The 27,973-nt window shown below is 41.2% G+C and overlaps 1 protein-coding gene across 10 annotated transcripts in view; it reads right to left on the minus strand.

Moving 5' to 3' along the window:
- Positions 1 to 27,710, minus strand: part of DYNC1I1 (dynein cytoplasmic 1 intermediate chain 1) — a 185,875-nt gene extending 158,165 nt beyond the window's left edge. The window contains exons 1-4 of one of the 10 annotated variants that reach the window (XM_032710370.1): positions 27,691 to 27,710; positions 9,788 to 9,905; positions 7,887 to 8,001; positions 5,604 to 5,745 (exon numbers count right to left, since the gene is read on the minus strand). In XM_032710370.1, the coding sequence (XP_032566261.1) occupies positions 5,604 to 5,745; positions 7,887 to 8,001; positions 9,788 to 9,895 (365 nt within the window). In that variant the 5' untranslated portion in view covers positions 9,896 to 9,905; positions 27,691 to 27,710. Of the gene's footprint in view, positions 1 to 5,603; positions 5,746 to 7,886; positions 8,002 to 9,787; positions 9,906 to 19,551; positions 19,663 to 26,964; positions 27,393 to 27,690 lie in introns of those variants that run through there. The other 9 variants (XM_032710423.1, XM_032710362.1, XM_032710355.1 and 6 more) reach the window with 9 other exon arrangements.
- Positions 27,711 to 27,973: the final 263 nt, after the last annotated feature.

Here is a 27,973-nt window from a genome sequence, read left to right on the forward strand (position 1 = left end):
CTCAGAGAAAAGTCCTCCAGCATTACAGACAGCTGTTCTATTTCTAGGATTGCTCATATAATGTATTTTAGATAGAATTAGAAAACTAGTGATGATGACACAATCAGGATTCCAGAGTGGTCTAACTCCTCTAGCATATTACTGCTACAAAATCTGCTTGAGAAATCCAATTTCCCTTTATTTTTTGTTTTCTTTGCTACCTAATGCTATGCTCAAACTCATTCTCACAGGAATTTTCATTAAATATTTACAGTTTCATCTAAAGAAGGACTGACCCTGCTTCACTGTAAGTGAACTTCATACACTGAAGGAAGCTAATCGATATCAGTGCATAAAACACATTTCAAAACCTGTGATATCAAACAAATGACAACACAATTCAGGTAAGAATTATTTAAACTATTACATAATGCCCTAATCCAAATAAGAACAATAATTATAGTGAGTAGCTGTAGCCAGACAAACCCAAACAATCCAATGGACTGTGAGGGAAATAGTACAAAATAATCCACCTTGCGCTATTTTACAGCAGATAAAATACCACATTGGATCAACCATCCTCTGAAAGAAGCCACCAGAAGATGAAAAGTGTTTCCTATGTCTTTGTCTTTATGGTAGCCCACAAAATAATCAGGTATCTAAACATACGGGCAGCAAAACACCCAAGTTAGAAAGCGAAAGAGCACAGATGAAACTGTTGCAGAAAGAAAGGCAACCATTAACCTTTACACGTCCAAGGCAGCTGAGCCTGGTGCAGTTCACTGAGCAGATGGCAGGTGGGAAACTTCACATCCAGCCTAATGGGATTCTCATGTTCCTCAAAGCACAGTGGAAAGTGCTGCACGCAGGGCACTCCAATGCACGCACCCCCACACAGTTCAGCTCAACAATAGATGGGACGCTACTGTGCAAACATACTGTAGGATGGTGAAGCTAGCTGGGAACATACAGGAGCAGTGAAGGATACAGGGCAAAATGGGCCACACAGATAAATCACACCTTGGTCCACAAACTCCACGTGTACCATATGCCAATGAACAGGGTGAACACAGGACAGGGTGAACACATGACAAGGTGCAAGTAATACAGGAATACATACCAACACAGGCTTGTATTAGCACTGAAATCTACCCAGCCACAGCAGCACATCCTTCCAGCACAGGTGTATTTCTGCTATCTAAAGTTGAGCTGACATGCAAAGCACATGTGCTTTGGCCCTACCTGTGCTAGGATATCCTTTCCAGGGAGCTGCTCAGCCCGCAAGACCTGGTATTGAGCTGCCTGGCTTTGAGGCATTGTACAAGGTTTGTCCTTGTACACTTTTTCAGATGACACATACCTGGAGTTCATGGCTGAGAGTGCCATGAGAGTGCCATCTCATAAATAATGAGATTTATGAATGCCTAAGGTATACTGTGTAGTAAAACATGCCTCTTTGTGGGCACTGTTTTATGATGGCTCTAATACAATATCTATTATCCTCTCTGGCATACTATGGTAGCAAAATTTCAGAGTATCCACTAGGGAGATGCATATAGTTATCATGAAGAAGTTCCATATTAATAGTCCTGAAGAGGCAAATTTGTTTCACACCATGCTACAGCACAGGAACTCTTGGCAAATGCCTTTACCTCAGCCCTTTTCTTCACAAGTATTCCAGTCTACATTTCAGTTGTGCGTGTCTGTATAAGCTGACCAGCAGCAATAGGACACTGGGAATCATCAAAATGCTTACAAAATACTAAACAAAGCAAAATACTTATCCTGAAAGAGCCAAGCATTCTCTATTCCAAGGAGATCTTCATGGGATCCTGCAACATTGTCTTGTGGAAAATGAGTCGTATTTGAATAACAGAAAGCCCTGTGAACCAATAACCCATGTATTCAGAGACACGGGTTATGATGTCATTTTCCTCTATGATGTCATTTTCCTGTCCTATCTGTGTAGCACAAGAAACACAGGTATCAGAAAAACGAACTGCGATGTGCAAAGCAATGTGGAGATAGGCAAGTTGCTCTCTGAGCAACAGCTGGGCTCCAATGAATTGTTCAGTGCAGCCTGATAACTAAGAGAAGCACCAGAATCAAAGTATGACACACCTCTACCTATCCAGAAATGATCCCCAAGACCACAAAAAAAATTAAAAAAATATTTAGCTCTCCTGTCCAACTGAAAGCATTCAGTCAGCAATTTCTGAAACTGTTACTCATCTAACATCTGCTTATTCTTACAGTTACCATCATGGCTCAGAGGGAAGCTGGAATGCTGCTGAAACCTAGTGTTATGCCCTGTGAAAAGGTTATGACAAATAGCTAAATGGTACTAAACATAAAGCAGCAAAAAACCCCCACAGAAACCTGGGCTGTGCAAGACAGAAATGATTCCATAACTTAGTGCTATTACACAGTCCACCTCATACCATCCCCTAAGAAGCTGAATGGCACCAGGGAAAAGACAACACTGCTCTGGCTATTGTGTTGGAGATAATGGACAATGGTCCTGCAGGACAGCAGCACTACTGTAGGTTGCATGGCAGAAGGGACCATTGTGACCATGCAGTTTTTCTTCCTGTGCAACAAAAGAGCTGCATGACTTTCATGAATGAGTTATTGTTTGACCTAGTATCTGCCTGTTTGTCAGGCAGATTATCCTGAATGAGCAACAGGCAGTGACAGAAGATCCAATAGAGTCTTTAGGTAAATTTGTCTTCACTCTTAAATTTCACAGAGTTTTTCTGGTTTTGCATTTGTCCAGTTTCTATATCACATTGCTGCTCTTACACCTTGCCTTCCAGAGCTTGTTTCCTCCCCATATAACTATTACACTTGGTGAGCAAGTTACCAATCAGTTTTTGTCTTGCAAAGTAAGACTGAGTGAGGTCTCTGTCTCTAGGACTACAACTGCATAACACTGTTCAAACTTTCCAGTTTATCAATTGTCCTTCCTGAAAAGCAGATGTCAGAAACCTGGGTTTCTGGCAGAACTACATTCACTGTTACATAAGGAATCACAGATGCTTGCTGATCAAAGCATACCTCAGGTATTTTTGGTGATATTGGGACCAACAGATTAAGTCTCACAACTACCAGAAGAACTAACAACTCAAGGAAGTATGAACACAATTTAGTTCTGCAACAGAACCTGCTCCCTCATATGGGAATGTATGAAGATCTCTTGCATTCTTCAAAGCTTTCAACAGAGCCTCTCTCATGTAGTGAGCCAAAATCTGTGACTTCACAGCTTTTTTTTTGAATATCCGTATCTTCCTCTGGGGAACACTTCAGCAATGAGTAATCAAATTGCAAGCAGGATTTCTGCCAGGCTGTGTGAGCTCATCATTTCTGCAGCAGTGTTAGCAGCAACAATGACAGACAAGCTGTGATCACAGAGATTGGGGCATTAGCAGCTTTGGAACTAATCTGCTCCCCTCTAAATCCTGAGCTCAGCCTAGCACAGAAAATTCACAGCAGAAGGAGGAAAAGCAAAAGATCTAACAAGCGTGATGGCATGACAGGGAATCCAGCAGAAGCGCCCTCTCTGTCATAGAGTTCGAAATAGAAGGACACATTAAAATGAAGGACAACTTTGTTTATACAGATAAACAGGCATTAATATATACAGTAGCCAAAGTAAGTCAGAAACACAGTCTAAGCATCTCTCAGGAAAGCTGAGATGTTTTCCTCTTGTTTACCTGCTGTGATGACAGGTCTATCAATACCTTCCTCTCCGAGTTTGACTGCTCTATCATAAATGCACAAACACTGAATGCATCTACTTGCACCCAGTGACACTAATTTGACTAATTGCCACCCAGTACTATCCACTAGTTAGTCATTCCCCAGGGCCTGGACCAGACGTTATCATATTTCCATTGCCAGAAACCAATTGCTCCAGGCAAACATCTGCAAGCAGCCATCCTGGCACATGGCACAGCCCTTTCAATACCTGAGAGGATGCCAAGAAAACTGGTGGTCTACAAGCAAGGTCTTAGGATTCCCACTGAATTCCTAGTATGGCCATAACACAAAAAAAAATGCACCCAAAATGAAAGCCCCACAATGCAGTACGGCATAAGCTCTAAAGAAGAGGACAAACTCCATTCTCCTCTGAAAGGGCACGCGGTCATGTGCTTTCATTGCTTGTTGCTGACAGATAGCCAAAGTGCTAGTGTAGGACACAGCAAAATAAATTCTTCCAAGAGCATTTCATTACCCTAACGGTAAAAAAGTTACACTATTAAGATTCAGAGGAAAACCAGGAATTCAGAATTCTCCACCCAGCTTTGTCATAGCTTCACATAGGACTGTGGGAAACAACTTCATCCCAAACAGCAGGCTATACTTTGCTTCAAAACTATTTTTGTTCTACTGAAAGCACTTTGATTTGCTGAAGTCTACTGCATTTACTTATGAAGGCAGCATTAAACTATTTTCTGTGTTTTGAACTGCTACATCTCACAGGCTAGGGCTTTTCCATTTAATAATCTCCATTTCTTCCAGAGGATAGATGTGGGAGCAAGGCTGAGCCGATTTTAGTAGCAGATGCGCAGCCTCCACATCACAGTGGACGGCGTCTGCATCCGGCTGAAGGGGACACAACATATTTGCAGCTTAGAGAAGTGTGATTTTTCTAAGCAGAAGGCTGATGTGTCATGAAATCTGATGAACTGAAGTTCTGTCACGTTACATTTTATGTCTGTGGAGTTATAATGTCTACTGAGAACTGTTAACTGCAGAAAGCAATCACTGTGTTTTCAAACCATTAACAGAGTCTTGGCTCACAGATTTGGATGCACTGGCAGCTCTGTGTTGAATTAGTTTGATACAAAAAGAGCTATTAGGACCCATGTTTCTCATTTCGCAAAACATACCATATAGCTGCCTGCACTTTTTCTTACTTGAACATATGCTCCTTTACCAGCATCCTCCTCCTTTCTTTTCTGCTCCAGAGTAGGAATTATTTTGGGATTGTCTATTTAAACCGTGCAGACAAAGATAAGAAGATTGCTTGTTACCATCCCTCACACACACACCACTGTCACTTTCCAACAAGAGGAGAGTTATTTCTCTCCCATTCTGCATGAAACTCTCCAATATCCAGAGTTTCCAAAGCAGAATTGCCAGTGGGTCCTGGGATGTCTCAGCTCCTGTCCAAGCTCCTCCCTGCCACATGCTGTGATGAGCAGACTCAGGAACCTGAAGCAACCTGGTGTAACATGGGGGAGAACTTCTAAGGGGACTGGTTATCTGAACAAAGAGAATTTAAATAACAGGTTCTACGTCTAGGCACTTCCCCCTGTTTTTAGTGTGTTTCCACACAGAATGAGAGCTTTCTGTGGGCCATTTTAGAAGTGTAAGTGGAGCTTTTGCTTCCGCTATGAGGTTTGGGGCTCATAGCTTAAGATCTGCTTGCTGCATACATCTATTCACCTCTCATCTGAGACCAGTCTTCCTGGATGGTAACACACAGTGGAAAATGCAGAAACATAAATACACATTTGATACAGTATGTTCTTATTTACAGAAGAAAAGGAAAAAATGGGGAAATAAGAGTGAAGTGAAAAAACCCACATTTATTCAGTTCTATTGACTCTGTGTCTTACCTTCCTATGGGTCCCAGATCCCCTGAGTCCTGGCTGCCTGCGTCACTGGGTGTGCTCACTGATTTCGAAGAGGGAGACATAGGGGTTGGGACTAAATAATGAAAATAACAGGTATCCCATGTTAACACATGCAGCGACTGCACTGATGAAGAGCAGTGTCAGACAAATCAAAACCAATGGACCAAAATGATAGTGGATGAATGAGTAGGAGAGTTTGAAATGGTGAAAGCAAATAAGGAAGGAAAGAAAAAGAAAAGGAAGAGAGTCAAGTGAATTTTAAGTCTCCTGGAAGTGTTAAAACTGACATGTATTTAGACAGGACTGAAAGCCCAATGGAAATCTACAGCTGATCAATGGAGAAGATTTCTGTGAAAATAAAACACCACTTTTTTTCTTGAGTCTGGTTTGAAGCTGACTTGCAAAAGATTTTAAAGGTATGAAGAAATATCAGGGGCTTGTCTTGTCAAAAAACTAAGTGAACTCTTCTGGTAAAGTCAAGTAGGTAACAGAACAAGCATACGTTTCAAATTCTGAATTTAAATAAAAAGCCAGTGATCACTACATATGCTCTAAGGCTACAGTGTGAAAATGACATAAAAAATAAAAGCTAAATAAGGAAATCCAGCTAAGTTAAAATCATTTCCCAAAGACATGAGAATACATATTAGTTTGCTTAGTGATTGTGTTAGGTAAGGTAGGTCATATAAAATTTCCATTTTGGGTGGGACATGATTTCAACACTCAAGGAAAAGTTTCCCTTGGTTTAGACACTATTTGTCCAAGCTCTTGAAATGATTCTCTCTTTGGCTTGCCAGGGCTTTTGAAGCATATTTCATGCAAAGGCAGTTTTGTTTCCTGAAACAGGAAAGGAAGTTCATAGCTCAAGGTCAGCCCAAGTTAAAGCTCTTCAGCAAGGAAATAATAAATAAAAGAGTAAAAATATCCTGATTTCTTTTAAAATGGTTTCTCAGAAATATTAAAAATGCAGAGATGGCTTTGGTCAACACTTAGTGCAAGTATTCTTCAAAGCAGTCATAAACACAAAAAGGGGTTCTAATGCAAAAACAAAGTTTCCCATTTGGTTTATATCATGTGCATTTCCTTTTATAGATTTAATGGAGCAAAGCTTTAAACTACTTTGTTATGCTTTATAACGTATAATGACAGACCTGTCAAGAGATTTGGATTTTCCATGTGGTCAAACATTTAATGCAGATTCTCACTAGAGACTGTCATAGAAACGACTGCAGCATGAAAAGGGAATTCATCTTCATTACAGCTCTTTGGCAGGTTACAGGTATGCCTGGTTGTTTACGTATTCCATATTCACAGTGAGACCTGGTATCATATGTGAAGGCAGAAGTAAAGCCTCCTTTGTATATTAATTGTGAGTGTATATACAGGGAATGAAAGAGAACAAAATACTATTTTTAACTAAAAGGAATGTGAATTCTCATGTTCTTTTCTCAGTATTAAACACAAAATAATTAACTAAGATAAGAATTGATAATTTGCAACATCAGTATATGTGTTTAGTTCATAAAATGATAAGGACATATATACTCATTCTTAGATAAAAATGAGTATTTTAAACACTAGACATTAAAAATGTATCTGATTTTATAATATTACGATATAATTCAAGAAAACATATTTTATTATACATAAAATTACCCTAACCATTACTTGATACTAAATGTATTTTTAAATTGAGGACTTTGGGTTCTAGAATTAAACATCAAAACCAAAAAAGAACTCGAGCACATGAAACCAGAGCTAAAATCTACAATAGTGTTTTGTTGATAAGCATTTTGCTATTTGTGGGGGTTTTTTTTATTTCCCTTCTCCACTTTTCCTTGATTTTAAAAGAAAATCAGTGGAATTCCAACATGACTATGCTCCTCCTTCCTTATAAATCTGAATTTTTGAAACAAAACTTGGGACTAATGAAGTACAGTATTTATCATAATATTTTTTAGGTCATCAGATAGATGTGAGAGAAGATAAAACAATCCATCAGAAAAGAAATCAATGCTGGTATGCAAAACAAACCTGCATTATGTTCACAAAAATTTCTTGAAGAAATGAAACAGATGTTTTTGGCAATGACAAGTACTCATAATGTCATGAGCTTGTATATGTAGATGGTATGGCAGGCATTCAAACAGAAGAGTTCACTTGACTAATACAGCCAAAAATCAAAAAAGCCAAGCATGCTTTAGGAGAAAGAATGCATTCATTATGGCAGAGCTGAATGCTTTACAGTGTTCTTCTCTTAAATACCTAGAGGTGGTTCTGGAGATATACCAATGCTCTGTAACAAAGCTTCTGTCTCTCTTCTTTTACGGTCTAGGTCAGAATCTTCCTGAGCTGGCTCCTTCTTTTGCTGCAGATCAGCCTGAATTAAAACAGAAGAAAACAGAAAAGTTCATTTCACATATAATCAGCTCCAGCAATTATATGAGCAGAAAATATTCAACATGTAACAGGAGTAAAGGAAAGAACTAATGTCTCTAAACTAGGACTTTGGCAGCCTTTGGCACCAACAGCCAAAACTAAAGGTCCACAAGACCCCTCCCTCTCTGCTTAGATATCTATACCTCCCTGGATCTTCCACACATTAGCCTTCTCCCTCTCTGGCATCTAAAACCAGGAGGAGCATCTGTATTAGCCAGAACTGCACAAAAAGATTTTCCTTTCTGCTGCTACCAGAGTATGGGGCAAAGGGGACTTGCATAGTGCCTCAGACTGGTGCTGATATCGGTGCAAGCACAACAAAAACCCTTGAAGTTCAAAAGAATTCCATGTTCTCCAGTGTGGACATGGCCAGAAAGAACATTGCTTTTACAAAGTTCAGGCATATTCCTGTGCTCAGCTCTTCACATGAACTGTCTCATAGTATGCAAGGCTGTAGACAACTCTCCTGCACCAGTGTGCATGGCTAAGCACCTCAGTGAGTGTCAGCCATCACTCCTGGATGCCATCTGGCATCACAGTGCAGCCCATTTACGGCTCCACAATTACACACTGCAGCATTATCTGTAGAGCTGGGTGTCCCAAGACAAGCTAGATCTGGCTATCCGGGGCAATGGAAAGTTCCAACCGCCACAGGATCTCCACGAGGCATAAAATCAGAGTCAGGGGACAAAGGAAAGGACTTAATAGCTCCCTTGAGCCATTACCTTGGCTTCCTTCCCTCTAATTCTTTGGTAATGAACACTGAAAATGCTACCATTTAAAGTTCTGCTTATCAACAACTCCCCCAGTGACTCCAGGAGCCTCAATGGGGCGTGTGCTGGTAACTGCACAAATGTGGCTCATATGAAAAAAGATTAAAAAGACAGCCAAAACTGGAACTCTGATTTCTTGGATCACATCACATTTCCACGATAATTCCATGAAATTCATGTACAATATTAAAGTGTCAGTTTAAAAGGAAACCAGTTATTAGTAAAGGATAACAGGTGCTTTAAACTATAGTAAGTGTTGACATTTGAAGGAAAGGAAGCATAATCACTTAATGCTTCTCTGACTTTGCATGAAAATTAATATCCACTCCCTGTCAATTCTCACCTCTATTCCACTAAGTGACTGAACAAAAAGAAGTACAAATCCCTTAATGAAAAACCTAATGCATATTGTCAAGGACAAATAAACTAATATGCCAATCAAACTTTAACAGAACTGAAAGATGCAACCATGCCAGAAGACGAAAATGCAATTGCAATTATGTTTTACTTTACTGGAGAATAATAATTGTAAATCTGTTATCTTAGCTAGTAATCAAACTAGTCTTCAGAGTACAAAAATACATATTTAGATTGTAATGGCCTGAAAAAATGTGAGGCCTCCTTCTGTCTTTCCCCACTCTCCACTCCCTTTCCATTGAAGGAGAGCCCAGGAAAAAGCATTGTGGCGAATCAATTTTTCTTTCTACACACACATACACATCATGTTGTCTAAACTGTTGTCATCTGACAGTGCCATGGTTTTAAAAGCAATTCCCTTTCCCCAACATTCTTGACTAAAAAATAAGCATTTTGATTTTAAGGCTGATCTGATGCGGGTTTAAGGATCTCATTCCACATGACAGATACCTTGGGCTATGCAATACTTAGATGTCAAAACCCCAACAAGCCCCTTCTTCGAGCATGAGCTATCTAAAGGTGTTTTTGCACATTTACCTCTTTCTTCTTTCGTTCTTCCTCCTTCCGTTTCTTTTCTTCTCTTATCTGAGCCAAACGTTGCTTTTTGCGCTCAAGTTCTGCTTTTAAATCACTTTTGTCTGACATTTTGACTCTGCTGGAAACAAAAGTTTGGAAATTAAGGTGAAAACAGAATTAAACGGTTTCCCTATTTACTGGGGAAAAAAAAGATAATTATATTAAAAATGGCGCTTCTAAAATTGCTACAAATATATTTCTATATAAATTCTGATGCTTGGACTATATTGACATTGTAGAAAGTGGAATATTTTCTTTACAATTTTTATTTCAAGAAGTTAGACCAGAATATCGCCAAACGTGGAATATATTTTCAAATTACCTTTATTAGAAAACTACCTCTGTGAAACAAATCCATTGCTGTTCAAAATAAGGCTTTAATGCTTCTATACACTGAAGCTAAAGTCTTTTGATTTTCATCATCTTCAGAAGCTCTGCCAGACTGTAGAACTCAGATCCACAAATAGATTTCAGTTTTAAGTACGAGAACAAGAACTGCCCCAAACAGCCCTGTACATCTTAGGCAAGTAACAATTTTACTTGCAAAAAGTGGAAATGTGATAGCTTTTGCTTCTGCAGGTGCCTTGCATGGCTGCCATGCAGGATTCCCCATTCCACCAGTACAGTTCCGGACAGACCATCAGCTCAGTTACAGTATCCTTCACACATTCACCCCCCCAACAAGCACTCTCACCAAGCTATGGCCTATCCTGCAGAGGAATCTCCTCTGCCCTGTCCAGGGAAAGCTGGGCCACTCCCCCAAGAACCTGCAGACAAGGCACAAAACCAGGCAACCCAGCAGACCCAAGTGTCTCATTGTTCTGCCAACAGTCTGATGTTCATCTTTCCAAGAGGCAGGAGACATGCCTAATACTCCTGATTTGACTGCAACCACACAAACTTGGCAAAAACATTTCTTCTGAGCTACTGAAAGGCCTCCTCCACCATTTAAAAGCATTTCTCTGTAGGATGTTGATGTGAAGCCACACATACTCTGCGTTGTTAATCTCTGTCAGCCTATGCTGCTGTATGTGAGCCTTGAAAATGAAGGGTAAGGAGATAAAAAGTTACATTATGCAGATAAAAAGCCAGATCCTTAAAGAAGATATGATACTAATCTTTTTCCAAAGTTTTAAAACCCCACCAGGGTTGCGCAAACCCATAACTTAAGTCACAGATAATGTTCTCATTTTCTAACATCATAATCACTATGAACTGTAATCTAACTGTATCAATACAGCCTTTCTTATTAGAACTTTATTTCAAAGACAGGTTTGGCTAATATAGACTTTCATGAAAAGAGTTAACTGTGCCTTTCCTGTTCACACATCACTGACCACATCCACCACTGCAACTCAAAATCAACCAGATCAATGGCACTGCCATGTATACGCAATGGAAGTCTATTGTTCACTTGATCCATGGGAAACTTAAAAGGCAACTCTCTGTTAATATAGTGAGAACTCCACCCACATATGCCTGGGTGGGTGGATGACCAGAGAGTAAAACTATATGCTAAAAATTCCATGATGCTTTCACCCATAATGAATTTCTCTGCAGTCATCAGCTTCCTCCTCAAAATGATAGAAGTATAGTTAGTTCATGATATAGAAGATATTGCCAACACAATATCACCTGTATATTAAGTGCAATCTTGACTCCAAATGTTTTCTTGTCTTTGCGAGTATTTTCCTTTAATGAAAGAACAGAATAACATTTGGAATCAAACGAGGAAACAATTCAGTGAAAAGGACAGGTGTAAGAGCAGTATGAGTGATACCAGAGGGGTGAGCACAGCTGTATCTGTGTATGAGCCATTCCATGGATGCTAAAATTTCCCAGTCAAACTCCCACCAACAGGAGTTAAAACCAGTCTAGCTCAAACCCCAGCTCTCACTGTCACAGATTCTGTACTTCAGCAGAGTTGCCCATGCTGGCAAGGGACCCTGCAGTCCTTTCAAGGCTCAGGGACTTCTGGTTCAATCCACAACAACTGACAGCAAATGGTATAGCTAGGAAAGACATTCAGATGCCAACAAACAGGACCACTGGGTGTACTGGCTGCATGTGGAGGACAACAATTTCTTTATTCCTCCATCACTCTTGTCCTATTCACAATAGTATTGATTTCAACTTGAGAAGATCAAAACTGTCAGAAAAAAAATACATTTGATATCAAGAGAATTAAGCAGTAGCACCTTAAACAACAATAATCTGTGTGATCAGTTGACGTCAGTGAGCTATTTTTTACATTAGAAATGCCTAGAGAAGAAAACAAGCTTTTTAATGGCAGTGCAGGTAGCATTTTGCCTACCAATCTGTTCAGGATTTCTGTGTCTCCCTTAGATATGGTTGAAATCCCATTTGAAGTCATTTTCTTAATCTGTTGCACACATTTGAATTCCGGTTAAGCTCCTCCTCAGAGCCCTTTGGACTAGATAGAGGTTTTGCATCCTTTTAGTTCTGCAGTTTGGCAACAGAGAGAGAGCTCCTGTTTCTATGCAAAAAATATGCAAATGTGTTTTAAGGCTCCTGACAGAAACCCTGAGGGTTTGGCATCCCTTTCAAGCTGTTTGTCAGATATCAATGAACAGCATTCTAAAAATTCATTCCCTTAATGTCAGGGAAGCTAACTAGCTTTTCGCCTGATTTAAGCATCAATGGTTTAGTGCCTGGCCCTTACTTTACAATGTTCCAGTCAGAGTGATCAAATCCTATTATACCTTTGCTCTATTTTTAACAAAACAGATCTTGCGTACACCGAAGACAATGTATTAAATTTCCTTCAAAGAATGTTGCCAGAGTTGAGTTATATACTTTCATCCTGCATATATTACAGTCATACCTTAGCCCCCAGACAGCTTACCAAATTTCAAACTGGCTGTTTACAATTTTAGCACAAACTGAACACCACAAGTACGTAACCATCTTTCTCAGATGCCAGCAATTCAGTAGCAAGCAAAAAGGCAAGCGTACTTGTCACTCTGCTTGGCATTAACCTTGAGTTAACACTGTATTCATTACTGGGAGCAAATTTCTAATAATTGCCATTCTGTGTGCCAAAAGGAACACCACACCAAGAGAGATGAAGGCAAACAGTAAACAAGATTTACTTTTAATGTTCTCTGTGGTGCAGAATGACAGCCCAAGGCTTATGCATGACCTAATCTCCAGCCTGGGAGAGAGAAGGTACCAGTCAGAGAGAAACAGGGGAGCACGTTTTGTAGTGAAGCCATTAAATCCCCTTTGTGAGAGAAGGAACATATAGGAACAAACAGACTGACCCTTGCATTAAGTGTAGAAGTAATTCTCATAGAGGGGCAACAGGGCTCCCCTCTTCAAGGGAGATGCATAATCTTAGATCAATTTTTATTTGTTTGGCCCAGCTTACTGTCAAGTGACATGGTTATAAAAGGGGAGAGTCCTCCCACTTCAGAAGAACTTTCCACCATGCTAACATAGGTTCTTATGATATGACAGGACCTTGCACAGAGAGCACCCACCTGCACTCCTAATAGACTGAGAGAATTCTCCTTCCTTTGAGATACTGAGAAAAGGAGCCAGCTCCTCACAGTATGACTTTTATGAAACAGACTGCTCTATTTCAAGATGCCAGTTTTCCCCATATGCATTAAATATGCCTGGGAGTCCTCTCTTAGGCTTGGAGATACAGCCAATTCCACTTACGCACCCAACACTTATGCACCAGATCCACCATGATGGCAGCTACCCAGGAATGTGCAAAAGCAGTGCCAACTTCTGGGGACTGTTTTCTGGGACTTCACCATTTACTGGGTTTAGCTCACAAAATCTAGATGCCCAAAACATTCATGCAGAGCTATCCCTACCACCAATATAGGTAAAATCAAATGAGTCCGGGTATCCTAGGATGTGATTCCAATTGTCCTAAAGCAGATGTTTAAATGAGTTAAGATTAAGCATGCCCCAAAGTCACCAGTTCCTCTCTAATGATGATAAAGGGCCCTGAGAGATCTACATTAAGTTCTAGAAATCTCCACTGTAAATGTCTCAGACTGGGTGAGAAGAATCCTGTCCTTAATATTCTCCCAGCAGTTCCTTTTAGCTTGTCAGTATATGAAACAAGATACTTGAAAGACCATTTACATTAATCTTAAAATAATAATGATGTTTACATCTCTGCTGTACAGAACATATGCCAAACTACTCCCTAAGCTTATCACACAGGTAGTAACATCTCATGACCATTTCATTAGTGACAGTAGTAATAATATAAGCACGAATGATGCAAACAGCAGCGTTTTACCCTCAACTACGCTAAAAGCCATGCAAGTACAGGTACAAGCCAATCAAGTTATTACAGTTTTATGATAAACTACAAGGTCTTTATCAATGATCAGTATTTGAGCGGATACTTTTTCAAAGTATTTATATGAGCACTTTACAGCAGAAACAGTCACAGGCATTAAGAGGTTTACTAGAATTTCAGCATTAATAAATAGATACTTCCTAGAGTAATAAAACCAGAATTACAGGTACAAAGAGTGGCAAGATATGTGCATAGGTTGGACTAAATACAGTAAAAAATAAGGGCAGAATGCCCAATGTATAATGAATAAAATAAGAAGACAAGAAAATTATGACAGTGCACACTCTTTTAGTAGAAAAAGAACATACCTCCCTCCTCATCAAGCCCATTCTTTATATTTCCTAGAACAGCGTCTTGTCTGCATGCTATCACCAAGCTCATCTAAAAAGAAACCTAAGTTTCCAAATCTGATAGGAGATAAAAAAAGCCTACAGATTTTACAGCTTTTTGGTGTTTGGGGGATTTTTACATGCTGTTCATTCAGTAGGCTGCACTAGAGTAGAAGATTTCACAACTTCATGAGCCTCAAAGTCTCTTCTGTTTTGTGACTTCCCGTGTTGCAAATACCAAAGGGGTTCATTAAATTCTGTTACATATGGCATTAGTCATCCTATATAACTAATTATAATTGAATCATTAATATACTTCTCTAAAATAAATAGGCAGCATCTAGTATTTGTAGATGCTGTACATGTATTATTCATATGCCTTCATAAAGAGCCAGTTACTCTTGAGTCCAAAACTGCAAAATGTCTTTAGCGTGAAATGCAAAGGATGTTGCACAATAAAATACATTACGCAGTGATTTTTGGTTATAAAGAACAGGTTTATAGAGTGGGAATACTAATACTATTGAAACTACTACATATGAAGTGTTCTACTGGAAAAAAACAATTCATTTCTATAATATACCATATTTATCTCTACTTGGTGCAAATAAGCATCTTCCCTAAAGTTAGGAATATCATACGTTTTTGCAACAGAAAAAAATTCCCATGAGATCTACCTATGACTTTTAGAACTGTAAAGTGTGCATGCGAAGTATGAAATTGTACAAAGCAGACAAACAACTTCGGTCTTCAAGAAACCACAGGGAGTTGCTACCCTAGTATAAATGCATTCTAATCCATCGTATTCATTTGAAAATAATGTTTGAAACACACTTCAAATGGGCAAGAGGAGCCAGAATCATCTTCTCAACATCGATTTTTAAATAAACATGAGTGCCTCTTTTCATCGTGCATCAGAATTTGTACTTGACTTCAGTCGAATAACATAAATAATTTTGCTAAATGGGCATATTAATGTTTACAAGATCACAACAATGGGCAAATATTTGCAGCTGCAAAAACATAACATTTGCAGCATTTAGAGGAATCTCCTGTGTGATGAGTTCAGGAAAACACTAACTAAAATTGGAGAGACTAAATATCTTTTTTCTACATAACCTTAAGGCAAAACAGTCAAGCTTTTTACACTGCTTCTGTGTATTTATCTATAAATAAAAATGGTTGTCAAGTGTTAGATTTCAGGGAATGGACCATTTTTATCCTTCAGCTTCGGAACATTTCTAGCAGATGGGTAAAGGTCTTGTACTCTGTTCTATAAAGGTTTACAAATCATAAGCATCCAGAGATTTGGTTCTGTGCTTCCTCCTGGTTGCTATGCAACAGGTCAGCACATCTCTAGCCTATTTATTTTAATGCTGACAGGGTGTAAGATATGTACCCACAACTGCTCCATTATACATCCCTTACAATTTATTACCATTTAATCTTTTCACTCTTGTTCTTCCATAATGGCCCTACTACAAAATTAATTCAGTTTCAGCAGCATTATAGGGTCCTCACAAAGCAGCATATGAGCAAAGATCTACTACTGCCCATTCTTCCAGCACCAGGAGTAGTGTCAATAAAGCAACACCTTCTCGTCATCCCAGTCTCTCATTAATCTCTTAAATTTACCATGATCTTTTCAATTCCAACAAGCATAGTGCCATGGAAGAGCCATCAAGGTTGAAGTGAACAAGCCGCTGGCAACGACTCACTGGAGATAAGTAAGAAACACACAACATTCCAACTAGGAGTAGAATGAACTTAAGGACTAGACACTAACAGGTTACCCTAGCAAAACTGCTGCACATCTCCCTCCAAATACGCTCCCTTTATAATGTGTTCCATAAAATTGATTGCATGTATCACCTCAAAGAATACTGGTTAAATAGGTCTCTTCAAGTGTCTTGGATTTTTCCTCCATAAGCACTAATGAGTACAGTTATAACTGCACAGTTATCTCAGATGTGCTGCTGGGATATGATCTTCAATGATACAGCCAATACTGATCTGTACTTCCTGGGGATCTGACTCAGGAATTGTGCCCGTTACAAAGAGTGGATGTTTTTAACAAAACAATCAATTGCATGCCTGACAACATTTAGATCTTGTAGAATAGAAGACTTCTGAGTATTCTTGGTCCCTTCCCTCTCTATCAGTTTCTGTTTCTGTTCGGCTTACACTCTTCAGCTGCAGTAAGATGCAGGGCTCCACAAGCGGCTCTGTACATGGCTGGACTTAACAAAATTCCAAATCTTTGTGGCTCTACATTCCATTCCCCACACATTAACTGGTCTTTCTCACTGCACTATGTTACCTTCTGTGATTTTCCCAGCTTGCTTCAGAGAGGAACTGCAGGATGAATAGATCGAGAGCAGCCCTGCCGAGAAGGACTTGAGGGTGCTGGTGGGTGAGAGGACATGACCTGGCAATGTGCACCTGCAGCCCAGAAAGCCAGTTATATCCTGGGCTGCATCAAAACTAGCGTGGTCATCAGACCAAGGGAGGTGATTCTGCCCCTCTGCTCCACTCTGGTGAGACCCCACCTCAAGTACTGCATCCAGCTCTGGGGCCCCCAGCACAGGGAGGACATGGACATGTTGGAGCAGGTCCAGAGAAGGGCCATCAAACAGATTAGAGAGATGAAGCACCTCTCCTCTCAGGAAAGGTTGAGAGAACTGGGGTTGTTCAGCCTGGAAAAGAAAAAGCTTCAGGGTGTTCTAATAGCAGCCTTCCAGTCCCTGAAGGGACCCCGTAAGAAAGAGGGAGAGGCTGTAGTCAGGTGGGGATCGGTCTCTTCTCCCAGGCAACCAGCAATAGGACAACAGGACACAGTCTTAAACTGCACCAGGGGAGATTTAGGTTGGACATTAGGAAGAAATTCTTCGCAGAAAGAGTGATTGGGCATTGGAATGGGCTGCTCAGGGAGATGGTGGATTCACTGTCCCTGGAGGTGTTTAAGAAAAGACTGGACATGGCACTCAGTGTCATTGTCTAGTTCACAAGGTGGTGTTAGGTCATAGGTTGGACTCGATTATCTCAGAAGTCTTTTCCAACCTAATTGATTCTGTGATTCTGTGACTTTTTACAAGAGCATGTAGTGACAGGAAAAGGGGGAACAGATTCCAACTGAAAGAGTTTCCTAGATATTAGGAAAAAAATCTTTACTATGAGGGTGGTGAGGCACTGGAACAGGTTGTGCAAAGAACATGTGGATGCCCAACCCTGAAAGTGTTTAAGGCCAGGCTGGATGGAGCTCTGAGCTGAAAACTGAAAGTGTGAGGTGTCTGTCCATTTCAGGGGGGTTGGAAATATATGATCTCTTAAGGTCCCCTCCAACCCTGGCTATTCTGTGACCTAGCAAGATAGTTTAAAAATGTTTTCTGTCATTAAAAGAAAACCAAATTCAAGCTGTAAATTGATAAGACTTTAGAGATGGATAATGTGAGAGACATGACAATCTAATTCTCAAGCTGCAGGTCACTTATCTAGAAAAAAAAAAGCTTTTTTTTCACATTTTTTATTTCAATCTTTTTTGTATCTACTTCTTATATAATGCTCAGATTTTGGTGTTATCTTCTGCTATCATGGATATGACCACTATTTCAAAACCTGTGTAAAATATCTGGTTCATCCTAACAGTACCAAAGTGCCTCCCAAGAGTATACTTAATGATTTACTAAAACCTAACATAGAATTTTGCTTCAAGATGCCTGCTAGTCTCTCCTGAAGTGGAACAAAGACTCCTTTTCTCCATCCTGCAAACATCTGAGACATTAAAGCATGTACCTCCACTCCTTATGGGGGGGTAAAACTGACTCCTCTGACTTTTCCACTCTCCTCCTGAGATAACCCTAGTGGTACATGGCTACCAAACTGATACTTTAAGCCATTTACCCAAACATGAAAAATGCATTCTCTAGTGTCTGTTTCTTAACCCAGCTATGACAACTGCTAGAGAGACATCAAAGAACAAGCTATGCTGCCAACACACAGGTTTTGCTGGAAGACTTACACAGATATCATTTCTTTCTTATAACAAAATATGCTTTGCTTTGCCGCTGATGTTTGTAAGGATGTAACTAGGTTAAAAATATTAGAAAGTTATTTCATCTCTGAAGTCGACACACCTAAAGATTTAGAAAGCAGCAAAGAGCCCTGGATGTAAGAAATATGCAGAGTTCTCAAAAAGTAGAATAAACAACACTACCATTCCTTTTGTACTTCCCAGGGCTTATTTGGCTATACTAACAAAGCAAGATGAATGCTCAGAGCCTGCCTTAGCCAATCATTCCTGTTGATCCACAGAAGAGAAAAAAGAGATGTCCAGATGAAAAAGCAAGATGACAAATGTAGATGTATAACAGCATAATTTAAAGGACTTCTGCAAAGAATTTGAATACGAAAAAGAACTGAGAACCAAGTAGTCTATGTCTTCCATTTATCTTTTTTGTGGTTAAAGTATTCCACACAAAAAGAAGAAGCATGTTTTGGGGGGTCTTTTTTGTTTGTGGGTTTTTTGGGGGGGGGTTGGGGCGGTTGGTGGTTTTTTGTCTTGAGAAGACTAAACCCCACATCCCTAGGGTGACTGTTGGCCAATGGGTGAGAAAGACTGGAGCAACGGAGATTGCATTCTTAACAATTGAAGCTATTTTCTATTAATTTCTTTTCTGCAAAGATTCATTGGACCAGAAGAAGCAGATGCAAGAGAGAAAACATTAGTCCCTAGCAGAGGCCCCTGGGTTCTAGCCTTTGTTTCAGGGTTAGTTTATATTATACACAGTGACTGTTTAGCTTACGATACAATGCTGTATTTCGTATTTGGACTCGAAGACTCTTTCTCAGTGTTCGAAGCAAGGTGATGAAGAGTCCTTTCTCTTTCTTCCACACACTCTGTCACACCCAAAGAAACTATAATACTTTGGACTTATGTGGAACTGCTTCAGTGGGAAAGACTGGGAAGGTGCCTACTGTAGAGGACACATAGCTTGCTGGTTAGAGCATAGATGAAGGGGAATATCTCTTTAAGCAAAGGCAAAAATTACCTGAGACTCCTTTACCTTAGGTGGGTCCCATTAAATTCAGGGTACAGTACAAGCAGAAGCAGATGTTGTCAGATGCAGCTCAGCATGGAGCACACAGTCTGACAGATGGGCTCAAGGAATGCAAACTAGATGGAGCAGCCTAGGAGAGACAGACAACAGACATCCAGGCTGTTGAGTCTGGGGGTTCAAGAGTGAAAACACATCAGAAGCAGAACTCTAAGGTGAAAAAGGGAGTTTTTAGACATTGCCTGTACTTCAAGAGCTAGGTGACAGCCAAGCTGATTTTTGGGGAATGCAAACTGGGTTTCTGTTTCTATACCATTTTGTCAGTTTAGATGCAGCTGAGCTTCCCAGGCAACATAAGAACTTCCAGCCTGGGGAATTCAGGTATGTGTCCCAGGCACACTCTGTACCTTAAGCACAGCCTCCTACCAAGGCAAGGCTGGCTGCACGTGAGCTCTTCTCTCCAACACAACCACAGAACTCTCAAGTGCCCTGGCTTCCACTGAAAAGAAACTTGACAAATGGGCTGACTGGGAGCAGAAGCAAACAAGTGCCCAGCCTAAATGATGGGGCAATCACATCTCTGGAGCACATTGCAGGACTCCTCCAGAAGTAACCCTCAGCACATGACTCACTATGCCAGGACCTTGGTTCCAGAATTTGAGACCAGGACACTAGTTAGAGGCCACCAGCTCTCTTCAAATGAGGAACATTTATTTTTTGATAATAAATCAATTGTTACTAGTGGGTCTCAAATATTGGACCACTAAAGGTCCACAAGGCAATCAGAAGTCATCTATGTCTGGTTTCCAGCCATATCAAACTGTAAAATGTATGGGCTTACTGGTTCCGACCAAAAAGTTGGAACTTAGTCTTGAGGACTAAGAGCAGAACATAGTTTAAAAAAGTCTACAAATCATTGTAATATCACAAGAGAGAAATGGGGAGAACACAGGTACATGATAGTTGGCTCTTTAGCAAAATCAGACCTTATGTGATATGAGAAAGCACAGCAGTCTTATTGCTTTATATATATATATATATATATATATATATATACACAGTACCTTCAGATAAATAACACAAAAAATGGGAGGCCATCGACTTTAATTATGCTTACCACTAATTAATCACTTAGTTTAGTGAGATCGGAAACTTTTTTAGGGAAAACTTAGTCGAACTTTACTGAATCAATGCTGAGGAGGTATGATCTTCATTTAAAGACTTAAAAATCAATACTAGTATTGACTAACATTAATATTGCATTCTATTATAATATTGTTTGAAAAGACTCATATGTTTGTTTGCCAGTGTGGTAGTCTAGAGGTTTTACTTCCTTCTCCCAAGTCATTGATAAGTAAACAATAAAACCTGATAAGTGTTATGCACATAAAGGAAGGGCTGCTGTAAAAGGTGGGGAGAATATCAGTAGTAAGGCTGCAATATGGATTTTTTTCCATTTTAGCCCATTCCAGAGAATATAATTTACTGTCATCTTTTCATTTCTATGCTTTAAACATACGGGGAAAAATTCTAAAGCTCTTTAATTTATAATTATCAGACAAAATAGTACTGAATTTTCACAGGGTGTTTTAATATATTTGCAGAGGTCCTTAAAGGCTGAGAAACTGGACTTTCTTGCATTTTCTTGCTATTCAGCTTGCTGTGAAAAAGAAAATATTGTGGGAAATAATGGGACAGTTTTCCCACGGGCTCTTTCAGTACAGAGAGAATGGCATCACTGTTTTTTTTTTATTTTGTCTCCAGTACAATACCCTCCTATTCCATCAGCACAATTTTTGTTGTATTATTATTACTACTATGGAGATAGTGAAAGGCAGGAATACAACATTCACAGGCTTTGCCAAGTGCAGCAGATTACGTACATGAATAGCTAAGTGCACACTAGGGGGTATGATTTAGGTCAGATTTCTTGTTTCATTCCAAAAGGTTATAGATTTTTAAGCCGTTCATTGTTTAATGCACCACACAGTTTACAGTCATAGGTATATATAATCTGAACTATCTTTTCTCAGCTTTTGCAGGAGTAATTTGTGTTCCTAGGCAATGAAGACCGGCAGAAGTTGATAGTCTGTAACAAAGTGCTAAGTGTGTAACAAAGCCCCATGAGCAGTTAGAGCGAAAAAGGACAAAGAAAATAAGAATTCATTTAGAGGCAAACAGATCTGAAATACTGCAGGACTATGATACAAACAACCTTCTGGTTCAGCAATTGCTCAAAATGTAACTCGAAACAAAATGATGAAATAAAAACAATGTCATATGACTTTGAATAGTGTGATTAATGAAAACTGTGAATCTTTTATATTATTTAAAGAGAAGATAAACATGTATTATGAAACAAGTCACATGAGTTTAGATAGTCCCACAACTTTGTGCTGTGAGAATCTGAGAAGAAATTCTTTTAAATGCTGAGTGTCAGTGGAACAGTCCTTAAACTAGGACAGACAGGTTCAAATATAAGGAACTATATTAGATGCAATCTGGGTTTGGTTTGTTTTTTTAAATGTGACCCTGTTTTGTTAAATATTTTAATTTCTGAAAATATACAATAGCAATCATTTGAAATGTCTTTGCCCCAATTACCAAGTGACCTGGTAACCACTCTGATCCTAACAGTGGTGGCCTAATGTGCAAAACACGAAACAAGGGCATGCCTTGAATAGCAGGGATTTAATACCGCTGTCTATGCCCTTTAAAAGCTAAGATCTGTGTTAATGGATATAGAACAGAAGGAGTGAACAGTTTAAAGCAAGAGAAATCCATATTTTCTCTGCATGTGGTCTAAGACCTAGTGATTAACTTTCAACACTAACATAGCATAGTTTCAATATTAACAGCACAGATTTTTCTGTCAAATTCAACCTGAAAATATTATAATCAAGAGAGGCTTGGATATAGTGATATAAACAGATAAAAAATACAACCTCCACTAAACTTATTCATATTTAATCACACTAGGCAGTTTTGTGTCTTTGCCCTACTATAACTCCCCATTGTTTGAACACAAAACACACTGCATCTTTCTGCTGGGTTGAAGTGAAAGATTAGTAACTGAGGAGCAGGATTTAGAATTATTTGTATCACACCACAGATGAAGGGAGAAAAGAGCAAGGAACTAAAATCAGTTCTATACCAGGGAGAGAAGACAAAGGGGAAGGGAATACCAGCAAGGAGGGAATGTGGTGGTAAGACAAGTGTTGAGGAAAAGAGAAAAGGAACAACAGCAAGAGGGAGAAGGAATGTGAAGAAAAGATATCACTGAAAAGAAAAAGTTATGTCCTTAAAATATTCCCTCTGTAATTGTTTTCTGCTGAGTGGCAGTAAATGAGCCTTCTCCCTCTGTTGAATTACTCATTAATTATTCTAGGGCCAAGCAGGGACAGTCAGCCAGCACCTGAGAAACACACAAGTTGGAACTGCCCTGCTCCGGAAGGGCTCCTAGGAGGTTTGCTCCTCAGGTTGATGTAACCTGTCTCTCTGGATCAGGCAAGCTGATCTAAATGCATGGGAGCAGTCCTAAATGTAAAATAGGATAACGTACTTTTACTGTAAGATTAACAGCCAGGAATCGCAAGAGTCATCTAAGCAGTGATTATTCATCAGGTAACACAGATATCTGCACACAGGTCAACGCAGAAGTTGTACAGGACCTCAGCCAAAGTCTGTTAAGTCAATGCAAAGGCTCTCATTGCCTTCAATAGTTTGGAGATGCATTGTGGCTCTCAATGTACCTAGCTGACTTCTGCCATCACTCTAGAGCCTACAGTCACCACCAGAAAAGTCACAGAAAAACTCCTATTACTGTCAGCAGTGACACGATGAGCCCTCTGCCCCTAAAACTTCATCATGGAGTTACGGTGTGCTGCCCACAAAAAGCTTCAAGAACTGTCATTCCTGCTCCATGCCTTCTCCATGCAGCACTGAACTCCCAGAATGCTTTTGCCTCAAAAAGGGAAGACAAAAAGTGCTGATGAAGCACAGTAAAAAAGAAAGAGAGGCTTTTATTTTAAGCTCAGGAGGAGTTGGTACATCATCTGTCACAGATGATCAGAGGTGTCTTGTATCTATAAGATCTGCTGGCTCACACATCAGTCTGCTTCACAGCTTCCTGCAGCTCCTGCCATCTGCCTGGAAGTAGCCATTTCCCCAAAAAGTTGGCAAGATAATGCCACGTAAAATGAGCAGTATTGGTGGAGCAAGCTCATGTATACTGCCTTATTTTGAAAACTTGCAGATGGCCAAGTGAACAACAGCTTCCAATGTCATCTCTAACTAAAAAGGGCTACCACTGTTTTAGATAGATAATTACCAAGTAGCTAAAGGGACATATTGCATCTATCTGGGATTTAGATTGAGCCAGGGTCTCAGGCTGGCACTGCAGCTTTTCAGACACTTCACATTTTTTCAGATTTTCTGTTTGTTAAGCAATACCATTCCTGCATTTTCGTTTCTGCCTGCTTACATATGCCAACTGAGGGGAAGACGATTCAATCCCTCATCCGGAAAGCAAGGCCCCTCATGGACACATAAATGTGTGCTCACCTGTATGACTTGTGTTGCTCAGATGATGAAAATAACCTGCACTGGCAAAAGCACAGTTTTACTAACACAAGTTGCATCTGTAGTAAGGGCATTTTGCCAGCATACTCCATTGGTATTTTGTCCAGAAAATGTCCCTTTAGCATGCAGATTACATCTACAGACACTATTTCATTTAAAGATTTTAAAGTAAAAGTCTGAAAGTATCAGATGAGTATTGCACTGAGAGATCAGGATGTCTGGCTGTGGCTGCAGGAAGCCTGAGACCATATCTCTGCAGATATGAATTTCCACATGCACCTCAGAGAGGATTACAGTGTTACCTCCGACCAACTTCCATGAAAATAAAATCTCATGGGTAGGACAGGGAGGATCATTCTGTTAACATTCCACCACCACCTCCAAGTAGCAACTCATTTTGGCACTAGTCATCAGAGACTGTGAAAGATTACTAATTACTACTTCTGTTGTTGGTCAAACCAAGCCTAAGGAACTCAACACGGTACTCAAGGCATAGCTCTGGTTAATAAGCCTTAGAGTAGTCTTAGAGAGGAATCGTGAGCATATTTTAAACCTGTATGAGCAGAAGCTAAGTTTGAGGAGCTGAAAGATACCACATGATTATCTGAATCATTAGCAGGAGTTGGTGAAGCTTTGGAAAACAACAATGCCTTATGTTTTTCTATTTTGATCCCTTATGCTTTTCCCTTCCAGCCCATTTCACACCATTGTCCAATATACTTCAATGGTGGGACCTCTAATGCAACCCACTCCATCCAGCTCTACCTAGTATTCCCTCTCTGTCTTCTTGCAGATTGGAAAACAGGTGGCAGCAAGGAATGACTCTTGAAACCTGTCTTACAAAAGAAAAGAAGACCAAGAGATTTGATCTGTTAATTTATTTGAAAATAAAGCAGGTAAGTTCTTGCTGCATCATTTAGAGTACCTACACTGAAGACAGCTGCTAAAGCAAGGCTTTTATCTATGAGAGGCATAACAGGAACCAAAAACCTAAAGCTGGAAAAATACAATGGAAAACAAATGCATTTCAATAATGAAAAAAATAGCAACTGAAAGACATTACAAAGGAGGGCAGCTCACTGCCCTTCCTCCTATAGAAAGAGCTGGAAGGTCAGCTTCTTAATTTAAGATCTTCAGGGTACAAAAGAATATTTCCCTGAGTATCTTTTGAGTAGCCAGATTTCCAAACTCCCAGTAACCACTGCGTGTGTAGGGTGTGGTTTATTGCTGCTCCTTTAAAGATTCCTATCTTAAAGGAATAAGATAAGGCAGCATTGCAGTTAGTGCATTTTTTGGGTAGACTAATTTGAAGCAGAAATGCTTAGACTCTAAACAGTCTCTTGGATCTCCACATACCTGGTCCTTGGAAGTCTTACACATTCAAAGGAAGACAATGTCAAGTCCCAATCCTCAAAACACTCTGTTCACAAAGAAGGTAGAGAAGGGCCAACACATTTTTTATTTTCATGGTCTATAAACGGATGATTTTGGGAAAAGAAAATAAAGCAGAGGATGGTTACCAGAGTGAGCACACCCATGGGGAGAAGATCTGGATGCAGCTGCAAGGTTTGAGTTGAAGAAACCCACTCTTGCAAAGAAATGCTACAGAGAAATTACAGAAGGAATTTTATTTGCCTTTCCTAAGTGTGGAGAATGTTCCGAGAGATGCCCTCTCATAAGGAAAGAAAGTATATAAAAAAAAGCTTTAAAGCATCAGGATAGAAAACATGTAACTTTTGCCTATTAACTTAGCAAGAACAAATGAGGCATTTCAACAAAGTACATTGGTAGTGACAGAAATTAAATTCCTCAATGTCTCTGATAACACCACCTATCAGGAGATGGATGGTCCTGGGATTCGGATTTCCATTCTGAAACAGGTTTTGCAGTCCTGTGCTTCATGATATTTAGAGCCATTTCAGATGTAACTTAACGTCCTCATGTAGAACCGAAGCACTGACAAAACCCTGTGTGTCAGGATAAATTACCAGGTGCCAAAGTAACATGCCAACTTCGTATCAGGTCTTTCCATCTCATCACCCCTTTACCAGCAAGTTAGATTGCTTTATCTGCTGAGTCCCTATTTTATATGCATTTAGAGTTGAAATTTGTACTTTCAATGGCAAGAGAGACAGAAAAACAAATTTTGTTCCAGTCTGTAATTCAAGGGCTTTGTCTAGGAAATATCTGGGATCTTATGCTCTCTGCTGACCCTGAGGGATTCCCAGCATGATGTAACTGTAATAATATCCTTTTGAAAATCTATTTCAATGGACTACCAGTGAAAAAAGGCCTCTGACTGACTCCCTCCTTCTCTCACCCTTTCAGGAAATTACCTTGGGAAGGAAAAAAGATCTATTTACTGTCCGCTATCGTCGTGGACTTGAATGAACCCGCTACTGCTTACGCTGTGCAAAAAAATTATAGATGGAAAACTTTTACCACCCCCTTTTGCTTTAAGCTGTTCAGCGCTGAGCCACCAGCCGGGAACCTGCGGCGGCCACTCGCGGCCAGGGCCGGGAGGCGCCCCAGGGACCGGAGCAGGTGCCGCCGAGGCCGGCGGGGCTCGCTCCCCGCAGCCTTCCCCGCAGAGGAGCCGCCGGGGTGGCAGAGCCAGAGCCCACCCGCGGCGAGGACCGGCCGGTCCCTCTGGGCAGCCGGGGATGCCGCTCTCCCCGCCGGGCCGCCTGCCGGGCTCTGCGGCCGCGGCGCATCCCGAGGAGCGACCCCCGCCCGGCTCCTCCGCGGCCACCGCCGGGCCCCAAGGGCAGCCCCCGCTCGCTCCTCCGCCGCGTCCTGGCCCCGCCGCCCCCGCGGGTGCCTCACCTCCGCCGGCGCCCGGGAGATGCGGAGGGGCTCCCGGTGCCGCGCAGCCCTCACTGACTCCTCGCCGCCGGGGGAGAGGAGGGATGTCTCGCTGACTGAATGGCCGAGACCGGCAGCTGCGCCGTGCTGAGCCGAGCCGTGCTGAGCCGAGCCGTGCTGAGCCGAGCCGTGCTGAGCCGAGCCGTGCCGTGCCGTGCCGCCCGCCGCTGCGGCAGGACCGCCGCCGCCGGCTGAATGTGCTGTCTCACGCTGGACAGGCTCCTCCCGAGAGCTGCTGCTGCCGCCTTCCTCCTCCCGCCTCCTCCTCCTCCTCCACCCGCGCGTCCCCGGCAGCGACACCCTCGCCGCCTCCGGTGGGACCGGGGCGGGGCTGCGGGGGGCCCGGGGCAGGTGGCGGCGGAGGGTCCTCGGGGAGGAGGTCCCCGCACCCGCCCCCAGCAGCTCCGGCCTGAGGTGGGCTCGCTCCGCTCGGTCCCCTCGCTGTCACCCCCACAGTGGCGCAGGCTTTCCCTCTGTAGCCCCCGAGCAGGCAGCTGCACGGCAGCCCGCCTGTCAGTCCAACACCGGCTTCACCGTCAGCCCCGCGACAGCCAAGGCAGCATCCACCGCCACCTCCACAGCATCCCTGTCGTCATTCTCATGGCAGCAGCAGCAGCTGACAGTCCCGCAACGGCTTAGACATCACCCCCAAAGCTGCTTAGGATATCTCTCCTCAATGCCACTCACCATCACCTCCACAGCAGCTTCATCATCACCCTCACTGCAGCCTCACTCACCATCACCCCCATGGCAGCCTGGCCATCAGTTCTATCATGATGGCCTGGCCAGCAGCCCTGTAGCAGCCTGATCAACTGTCATGAGGGCAGCAGGCTCCTGCTTAGTCCTGTCCCTTTGTGGAAGAACAGGTAGATGTCCAGAACAATGGAACAAGACCCAGCTTTCATGGTTAAATGAGGGCAAGGCTGCCCAAAGGCAGATATTTTTGTTTGTCCCTGTTTCCTCAATCCCA

The sequence above is a fragment of the Chiroxiphia lanceolata genome, chromosome 1 (genome assembly GCF_009829145.1).
Source record: "Chiroxiphia lanceolata isolate bChiLan1 chromosome 1, bChiLan1.pri, whole genome shotgun sequence".
Classification (NCBI taxonomy): domain Eukaryota; kingdom Metazoa; phylum Chordata; class Aves; order Passeriformes; family Pipridae; genus Chiroxiphia; species Chiroxiphia lanceolata.